Source organism: Lytechinus pictus, chromosome 6, assembly GCF_037042905.1.
Source record: "Lytechinus pictus isolate F3 Inbred chromosome 6, Lp3.0, whole genome shotgun sequence".
Taxonomy (NCBI): domain Eukaryota; kingdom Metazoa; phylum Echinodermata; class Echinoidea; order Temnopleuroida; family Toxopneustidae; genus Lytechinus; species Lytechinus pictus.
The window spans coordinates 18,531,899-18,542,500 of NC_087250.1; the positions used below are offsets into that span (position 1 = coordinate 18,531,899).

The 10,602-nt window shown below is 35.4% G+C and overlaps 1 protein-coding gene across 2 annotated transcripts in view; it reads right to left on the bottom strand.

The window, feature by feature from the left end:
* Nucleotides 1–5,601: 5,601 nt before the first annotated feature.
* Nucleotides 5,602–10,602, bottom strand: part of LOC129263189 (nuclear pore glycoprotein p62-like) — a 21,625-nt gene continuing 16,624 nt past the window's right edge. For both annotated transcript variants that reach the window (XM_064101102.1, XM_064101101.1), the window contains 4 exons: nucleotides 10,578–10,602; nucleotides 9,190–9,301; nucleotides 7,278–7,344; nucleotides 5,602–6,090 (listed from right to left, as the gene is read on the bottom strand). The exon at nucleotides 10,578–10,602 is cut by the window's right edge and continues 110 nt beyond it. In XM_064101102.1, coding sequence (XP_063957172.1) covers nucleotides 5,999–6,090; nucleotides 7,278–7,344; nucleotides 9,190–9,301; nucleotides 10,578–10,602 — 296 coding nt within the window. In that variant the 3' untranslated portion in view covers nucleotides 5,602–5,998. The remainder of the gene's footprint in view (nucleotides 6,091–7,277; nucleotides 7,345–9,189; nucleotides 9,302–10,577) is intronic.

The following is a 10,602-nucleotide window of genomic DNA, read 5'->3' on the forward strand; positions in this document are numbered from 1 at the left end:
CAGGCAATGCGCGAGCGCGATGCGCGAGCGAAACTTTAATTTAGTGAGAAAGTCTTCTCCTGACCTTCTTTTATTCACTCGTCTTCCTCCTTTTTTGTTTTGTCTTCTTTTTTCTCCTTTCTTTCCCCCTTTTTTTCTTTCCCCGTTTTTCACAATTTATTTGCTCTGTCAATAGGGGGGAGGTTGCCCTCGGGCCGCCTCGATCCGCCTATGTTAGTAGTTGTTATGATGAACACGATGCATATCTATTAAGAAATGAATGCGACCGCGAAGCGCTTGCTGAAAACTTTTATAATGATGAAATGAAAAATACATTTTCAGTTGTCAGGTTAGAATATCAAATATTTTCAGCTTGTGCTTCTCGTTCGCATAAAAAACTATAAGGTCGGGATGCGTATATAACTAAACAATTTATTGATGCCAGCGCGAAGCGCGAGCTCAATTTTTTATATACTGACTTAAGAAGGACTATGGTATAATTCCTATTCTAATTGCTTGTCCTTTTTCTCTTCCTTTTTTCTGTTTCTTACGCCTTTTTTGCGCCACCATGGGGGGGGGGGGGGGGGGCAAAATCTTTGCCCCCCTGGATCGGCCTATGTATGTTGACTTGAAAAACACTAACACTTACATGTGGGATTGAAGCAGAGGATGCATACCTAATTAATCAAATATTGCGAGCGCGTAGCGCGAGCTGAATTTTATAATAACCCTTTTTTGTGACTCTGAACAGGGTATCTATCTCGCTAAACAGACTTAAAACTCGAAAACATTGTTTTTCTGTTATCGTAAAAACGGGATATTTTAATTCAGCCGCATTAACTTAAGTTTTTTGGGCAGGACATATATTTCACTATAAACAGGTAATACGAGCAATGATGTGCCCCCGGTCGAAAATGAATTTGCATGAAGCCCTCTAAGTTCAAGGTCAATTTGGCGCCCTCGGTTGAACATAAACTTTGGCCCCCATGTGAAATATAACTTTGCCCTCGCTCCCCGTCTCTGAAACATGTATTTGTCGCATTATGGTCAAAATTCAAATTAGCGCTCCCCTAGTTCTAACATCAATTTGGTGCCCCGTTAGATCGAACATCAATTCGGCGCCCCATAGTTCGAACGTCATTTTGGCGCCACCAAATCGACGTCCAGGGGGGCGTTTCATGAAAGGACTTGTCGGACGTTTTATCCATAGAGATGTATACTAATAACGCGTACATCTCTATGGTTTTATCCGACAAGTCCCATTTTATCCGACAGTTACCATAGTAACAGTACCTCTCAGCCAATCAACATCAGAGAAAGATGTCAGATCTGACAACTTGTCGGATGAAAATGTGGATGAAATACTCCCCTGGTCAACATCCGTTTCCCATCTCCTTTTCTTTCTTTTTTATTTCTCTTATCCTCATTCCCCTTCCTTCCTTTCTCTTTCTTTCTCTCTTTCTTTCCCCCTCTTCTTTTCCCCCTATCTTTTCTTTCCCCCTTTTCTTCTCTTTTTCTGTCTTTTCTTTCCCTCTTTTCCTCTCTCTTTTCTCGTTTTTCCCCTCTCCCCCCCCCCCTCTCTCTTTTTTTCTTCTCTTTTCCTCTCTTCCTCTCTCTCTCCCTTTTCTTATCTTTCTTCCCATCTTCCTCTCTCTTTAAATATTATTCTCTTCCTTCCTCCTTTTTCTTCTTCTTTTCCCCTTTTCCTTACTCTGGTCTTTTATTTTCTTTCTTTTCCCTCTTCCACTTTTTTCTCTTTCCCCTTTACTTCTCCCTTTTCTTTTTCTTTCCTTTCCCCCTTTTTTTTTTCTCTTTTAATCTGTTTTTCTTCCCTCCCTCCCCTTTCTCCCTCTCTCTCTTTCTTCTCTTCTTTTCCCCTCTTCCTCTCTCTCTCTTTTTTCTTATCTTTCTTCCCATCTTCCTCTCTATTCAAATATTCTTCTCTTCCTTCCTCTTTTTTTCTTCTTTTTCATCCTTTTCCTTTCTTTTCTTTTCTTCTTTTTCCCTCCTCTTTTTTCTTTTTCTTTCCCCTTTTTTTCTCCCTTTTTTTCATTGTCTTTCCTTTCTCCTTTTTCTTCTCTTTTTTTTCTTCTCTTCCTTTCTCCTTCTTACTCTCTTTTCTATTCTCTTCTTTTCCCATCTTCCTCTTTCTTTTTTTATTCTCTCCCTTTTCCCCTCTTCCCCCTCTATTTTGAGCTGGGGGTGGGGGTGAGGCAGTTCCCCCTCGGCCCCCCCCTGGATCCACACGATCCACACCTGATAGAACCCCATGGCCTCGTATCATTTGACCTTTGGACCTCTCGATGACATTTGATATATCTGATCATAATTTTACACACACTGCGGACTATCGGACCCGCGGTCTATCGGACCCGCGGACTATCGGACCCGCGGTCTATCGGACCCGCGGTCTAACGGACCCGCGGTCTATCGGACCCGCGGTCTATCGGGATGTCCCCATATAATCATCATGACCATGACCATCACCATCATCATCACCCATCACCAACACCATCATCATCATCAACATCCTCATCACCATCATTATCATCACCAACATCATTTATCACTTGCCATTATCATCAAGATTTAATTTAAAAAAAAATTATTTTCATTTCATGAAAATTTATTTTACAAAATATGAACAAGTGAATGGATTCATGCTCCTGGCACTGAATTAACAAACAAGATTTTAGCCATGGACAAAAAAAAGTAATACAAAGGTGATTTATTACACTGACATACAAACCCCACTTTATATTTCATTTCCTTAAAGGACAAGTCTACCCCAACAAAGAGTTGATTTGAACAAAAAGAGAAAAATCACACAAGCATAACACTGAAAATTTCATAGAAATAGATGTAAAATAAGAAAGTTATGGCATTTTAAAGTTTCGCTTAATTTCACAAAACAATTTTACATGCACATACCGGTCAGTACGCAAATGAGGGAACTGATGACATCACTCACTTTTTCTTTTGTATTTTATTATATGAAATATTCAAAATTTCTCCTCATTGCCCTGTGAAACAAAGTTTTATTTCTCCCTGAACATGTGGAATTACCATTGTTTTACATTATATGGCTCGGTCAAGTTGGTCCTTATTGTCAAATCTGTAAAAATTGAAATGTTGTATTGTCCCTATTACCGATATTCAAACAATAAAAAACAAAAGAAATAGTGAGGGACGTCATTGATTCTCTCATTTCCACGTCACTGAGTTGTGCATATCACTGTTTTGTGAAAAATAAGCGAAACTTTAAAATGTCATAACTTTCTTATTTTACATCTGATTTTCATGAAATTTTCAGCATTATGCTTGTCTGATTTTTCTCTGTTGATTCAAATCAATATTTTTCTGAGGTGGACTTGACCTTAATCCCCCTCTCCTTTTCCCATCTTTCTCCTTTCCTATCTTTCTCTCTTCTATACTCTTTTGCTCTGCCATATCATGAAAAAAAAGCTTCAACAAGTTTTAAAAAGGAGACCCCTTTCAACCATCAAATGAATTCCAAATGTTACTAAATGTCTACTACTTCAAATATCATTCTATATTCACTCTAATCTTAGATGGGGTCCAAAGTGGGGTGGGGGGGATTTACATGTATTACCACATTTCTTTGAGATTTAAGATTGGGGGGGGGGGGGGGTGGGCTTGCTGGTTTTTTCCAGGACCAAATGCTTAGCAGCCCCTTAACCCATTTTGCCTTCTATCATTTTGATAAAAAATGCAACTTGGCCCATGCATGACTTGGTCAAATACTAGCATGGTTTAATTGCTATTTAGTCTAACATCAACTTGATCTATTCATCATCATGATCTTTGTCAAATAAGCATTTGGTTAATTAACAGTATTCATTCAATCATATCAACTATAAAGGGGGTGTTGCAAGAAAATATTTGCAATCAATCGTAAATATTATGTTGCAATTTTACAACTGGGTACCATCGTACAAAGAGTTGATCCAATCAATCGCAGCTATGGAAAGCCAGCAAAGTCAACATATATAATGCATGTTTGTTAAAAAAAAATTCTAGATATGAATGTATATCGATAAATTCATTGATTTCTTGACAATTTGGTGTGTTCTCCTTTGTTTACAAAGGACATTTTGCAAATTTCCTGTCGAAAAAATTACGACACTAATAGATTTCCATAGAGCTACGATTGATTGGATTGATTGTAACTCTTTGTAAGACGGGGCCCTGAAATTACTTTTAGCTGTAGCCAATCAGATCACACTCCTTGTTGCAAGAAACAGATTTGAAATCAATCACAAATTTACAATTAATGACAAGACGTATGGTCATTTAAGGGACCAAAATTAAACTTGCAATTGATCATAAGTTTCTTGCAATGCCCAATTAGTGGTGTTTATAGACCAGGTGGATATTACACAAAATTGTTATAACTTAAAGATAAATACCAGGTAACGATCTCAAAATGAGTTTGAACAGATTCCAATGAAATTACCACCTAAGTGTTGTATATATAAATAAAAAATATGGGCCAAATAACTCTGGAACAAAACCTACACAAGTTACGACATTAATTTCCTTCAGCAAGAAATTCATCTCCAGTGTGCTGCATAATGTGGCCGTCCCTTTACCTAAAAGTGGGACTGTCCCTATATAGGTTTAGCTGGCAGGTATATAATAGAATAGTTGGGGTGAGATGAACATAAAGCCACTAAAAGCAGGTGTAGATCAATTGTGACCTACCACCCTAAAACCACCAATAAGTCGCCAGGTAAGGTTCTACGTAAATAGCCAAAATAGTAATTTAGTCTAAAAAAAAAAAAAAAAAAAAAAAAAAAAAATTATCTGAAAGAGCAATTCTTCTTCTTCATACTGTAAAAATTTGAAGTCGTGAAACTGAAAAAAAAGAAAGATACAAGAGTTTCTTGGACACTACTTTTTCGGACTGCTTGGAAGTTTAACTGAGATTATGCACATCTCGTGCTTGAGTGAACCCCAAACTTCAAACCTTGTTTTCTCCATATTTTTTGAGCTCTTGCTGAATTTCCTCTGCATTCAATCAAGTACTTGTAATGGTTATTGTTGGTCAATTTTAATATATCATATATCATTTTAAAGCTTAGGAAATGAATTTTCAAGCTCAATAAAAATCTCAATTTTCATTTGGGTCGACTTATTGTTGGTTTTGGGTACGTAGGTCATAATTGGCAATTTTACCCCCTCCAATAGGAAAAGGGACAGAGTCACGGGGTGATGACACATATAAGCCAAACGTAAACTGAAGCTGTTGGAGGCAACTCGACTTATGTGTATCACCTCCCTTCTTCGCCGGCTCAGACTGAGTCCACCTCTGGGTGTGGTTTGAAGGTACCTTCAACGCCAGATCCAGTCCTGCAATTAGATTGCGTACCCCCCCCCCAAGCCGAAATCAGAATAACATTTTTTTACGTGAAAAGTCGATCAGGTCACACGTGAGTAGGAGAAGTGAAGATGGTTTAAGAGTAGACACACGATTACAGGCCTCAGTCCATGTGTATATCGGGGGGGATGATGATCTCGAGGCGGCTTCAGTCCACTTTCGGCCTATCACCTAAATTGCAGGCGTGAAGGTGGCTTCAAACCTTGCATCTGAGGTGTAGGTGTATCAGGGGCCATAGGCCCGTATTCTTAAGTCGGTTTAACTTAAACTCAGGTTTAAAGTTGTGGTTTAAGTATGGACAGCCAATTGTTACATAAATCACTAACAGTTGAAATATCATAATTCAGCTCATTTGGCCCTCAAATCATTCATAATTGTCTAGGAAGTATGAATAAATCATTGTCTACACCATCGATGAATCAGGAAAGAGCATAGTAAACATAATAAACATACAACTGAATAAAAAAATTTGATACTTTTAGCTTCCCATACTTAAACCACAACTTTAAACCTGAGTTTCAGTTAAACCTGACTTCAGAATACGGGCCATAGAGTTCAAGTAGCCGGAGCATGTCTTACAATAGCTAGAGGAGGAATGGTCGGAGGGATATTAAGGCATCATTCAAACGCTAAATGAACATTCCTCTCTTGGTCTCTCTTGATGATCTCATACTGTCTGGTAACCTCGTCGACCTTTCGCTGAACAAGACCTATGAAATCAAAATCAAATGTAATATCTATTAATCTGGGGTGTTAGAGATCACAAACAAAAATAGCTGAAAGAGTGTTGAAAAGAGCTTAAATTGAAATAGCTCCCATATTTTGTACAGTGAAAAGCTAAAATAAACTGAAAATCAAGAGCAAAAAATAGCTGAAATCAGCTAAAAAGCTAAACTCTCACACCCATGATTAAAAGTGCTTTGTATAAATTTATTCCTAAGAACACTTTTACCATCAATTTGGTCCCATTTTTTTTTATTCTTTCTGCATTTATTGGACTGAACAACATAAATTTACAATGCATAAAACGTAATCATAATATGGACTAAATTGCAAATAACCAAGTGACAACTTATTTTATAATGACAAGAGTTAGACATTAATACAAAATAAAAGCACAACTTAATGGGGAAAAAATGCAGAGGCAATCTATATATGCAAAATAAATGCTTCCATGACAGGAATCAGGAATACTCCAAATCCTCTAAAGGGACCATATGGTTTCTGTTACAATCCATATTAAAATAGACATTCTGTAAAAGATCTATGTAAAAGCAATACAATCTACACTGAGACACACTTATTTGGAACCATTAAATGAGGAATTCTCATCTCCACTTTAGATTATTTAATCCTAAAAGGGTTGGGGGAGGATGGGGTCAATTTTTTTTCCCACGAAATGTTATAATCGTGCCTCTTGCTGAATTTTACTTTCAAATCTTGGGCATCTTTTGAGACCATAATTTTGAAATTCAATTTCTTATGTATTTTATTGCTTAATGAATTTCTTATGGATTTAATTGTTTTTTTACATGTTTTTCACTACATTTATTTCAAAACGTTTTTGAAGCATAATTATGCTAAAATCAATCAATTTCAGTTGAAAGTAAAAATAATCATTTATGTATGAAGGTGAGAAAAAACAATTTACATTGACTTTGTAAACAAAATCATGTTTTGGAGCAGTTTTGGGACCGACATGCACTTAGAAGATGTTGCGTAATTTCGCAACCATGTAACCTTGAATCGCAAATTTGGTCTAAGAGTTGCACAAGACTTGAAGGAAAAAAGAAGTGAAACTTCTTGGCGTGATCTTTTCGAGTTACAGATTTATCAAGAAAAATGTCGGGGGGAGGGGGTGACCCCCCCTCGGGCCAGATAAGATTGAACACTATACCTGTATTTTGGTCAATCCATTGCAGCGAGTTCATATGAGCATTCAGGATCTTGGCAACTTGGTTTACCTATTCAAACAGAGAGAAATTACAAGAGATATTTAAAAGAGAATGCAACCCTTGAAACCATTAAACATTCATGTAAGAGAAAAATCAAAGAAACAGCTCAATGAAAGTTTGAGGAAGATTGAATTTAAGAGAGAAATTACAAGAAATATTTAAGAGAATGCAACCCTTGAAACCATGAACATCCATGTAATATAGAAAAATCAAAGAAACAGATCAATGAAAGTTTGAGGAAGATGAATGAATACTAAGAAAATTATGAGCTTTTAAATACTGAGATCATTAACGACATATGTAGATCCTTCACTTGACAGAGTGAAAGAGGTCTGTGATGTCACCTACAGACAACTTCCCCATTACTTTTTAGCATATTTCACTTAAAATTTTCTCTTTAATCTAGTCTATCACAAGATACCATGTTTTTCAGAAGACATGTAATATAGGTTTCACAACTTTATATCACAGATGAATTGTATTTCATGTCATTAGAATGAACAAAAAAAGGTTTATGTAGGTATATTGTCAGTGTCTATACAATTAGTGACCTTGACATTCACATGATCATAACTTTCTTATTGCTTGTCCAACTTTACTCAAACTTTTGTTGATCTTATCCATTGCTTATTCTGCTTTCAAACAAGCTAACATGATCTAATGATTTTATTCTGGGAGAGTGACCAATGCAGATAAGTGCCTTGCCAGAGGTCATTAGGGCCAGATGGGATTTGAACCTTCAACTCTTGGTTGAAAAGTCAAGTGACTTTAAAGGTAAAAGACAGTAGTTGCAGCAAACAATTATTTTGTGAGAAAGTCTTTTAAATCAAGGTTAATTGTCAAAATATTATCATACATCTGTATAATGTAAACTTATCTTTTCGTAAAGTAATAACATCTTGGCTCAAAATTGATAATTCTGATGATCACTAACACAGAATAGCACATGTGGGACAGTGTATTAATATTACAATGTACTTCAAAAAATATCTGACATTTGGTGGGATTTCATGCTTATTTTACTCACTTCTCAGCAATAACGCATTTTCTTCCAGAGCTATTTGGCACACATTTTTTTTACTTATACATACAAACACTTTGGTGGTAATTTCATTGGATTCTGTTCGAACTCATTTTGAGATCATTACGACAACTGGTATTTATCTTTAAAGGACAAGTCCACCCCAACAAAAATTTGATTTGAATAAAAAGAGAAAAATCCAACTACATGTAGCATAACACTGAAAATTTCATCAAAATCGGAAGTAAAATAAGAAAGTAATGACATTTTAAACTTTTGCTTAAATTCACAAAACAGTTATATGCACATCCTGGCCTGTATGTAAATGAGGAGACTGATGGCGTCATCCACTCACTATTTCTTTTGTATTTTATTATATGAAATATTCTAATTTTCTCCTCATTGTCAAATGAAACAATGACTGATTCCTCCCTGAACATATGGAATCACAATTGTTTAATGTTATATGTGTCAGTCACGTTGGTCCTTATTGTAAAATCTTTAAAAAGTGAAATATTGTATTATTCAAACTATAAACAACAAAAGAAATAGTGAGTGATGGATATCATAGACTCTCTCATTTGCATGTCACTGAGATGTGCATATCACTGTTTTGTGAAAAATAAGCGAAACTTTCAAATGTCATAACTTTCTTATTTTACATCCGATTTTGATGAGGTTTTCAGCCTTATGCTAGTTTGATTTTTCTCTATTCATTCAAATCAACATTTTACTTGGGTGGACTTGACCTTTAACCACAACACCATGACACCCTCCATTATCTATGCTTTACAAATCCAACAATCATTAACTGTATTATCAAAAGGACTTACAGGATCTGTCTGGTCCATAGATGTGTTGGATGTGTTCATGTGATCAATTATTTCTTTTAAATCTTGGACCATCCTCTTCAGCTGGGAATCTATGCTCTCTGACATCTGATACCTATTAAGATTAAAAACATTTTAAAATGGTTACATTCCCGTGTATCTGATAACTACTTCTAGATTATTATTATTATTTTGTTTTGGCGTCACCTGTGCCTGGGAGGCGAAAAGCGAACTGAATCACTATATGACCCGCAGGTCTCTCCTCCCGATATAACTGATTGGGGGAATGCAGGTGGACCACTACACCAGGGTTTCCCCCTACTCTTATACGAATAGTGCAGTGCAGATAATGATCTACATTAAATTTTATAATTACTACATTCTCAAAAGATCTGATAACTATTAAGATAAAATGACATTTAGAAATGTTTACATTCTCAAAAAGTTGATAAACAATGAATATTAAACATTACATTGTAATGATTACACTCTCAAATAACTGATAACATAAATACATTACCAGACCTGCCAACCTATGGGAATGAAAAACTGTATTCTGTGATAAAAAAAAATGTATTTTTCCCCAAAAAAGTGTATTTCATAATAAAATGCTTGGCGCACTCGCTCATCGTGGCGCTCAAGCTGCATGCAAGCTAAAATGCGCACTGCTTTTGCAGATGAAAAAACAACAACATTAAAACATGTGTATATCTTCACCCTGGTTTTAACAAAATGATTGAAAAAAAAATAAGTTACCTGAAATTGCATTGATCTAATAACCATATTTGTGTACGTTTTATGAAATAGAGACATATAGAGATTATTTTTCTCAATTAATTACGATTTATTTAAAAAAAATAAAAAATACAAAATACAAAAAACGTATTATTCAAAGAAAAAAAACGTACTGCCGTATTTTGGTTGCAAAAACGTACTAAATACGGCTAAAACGTACTGGTTGGCAGGTCTGCATTACCTTTCATAATGATTGGATCAACTATCTCATATCTGATAGCTATTTACTGTAGATAAATATCAAACATTACATATCATAATAACCGCATTCTCAAAACATCGGATCACTATCTGATAGCTATCAACATAAAATTACATTTAAAATGTGTACATTCTCAAATACCTGATAATGACTATAAAGATGATCAAACATTACATTTTCAAATAACTCTTAACTATATAGATAGATATATTATATTTATAATTGCATTCTTGCTATATAGATAATTATCAAACATCAGATAACTAGTGTATATAGGTAATCATAAAACATTACATTTTATCATTACATTCTCAAATATCTGAGAACCATATAGACAAATACTAAAAGTTACATTTAACAATGACTGCATTCTCATATTTGCTATGGCACTCACGTTCTTTCCCTTTCTATATCTGTAT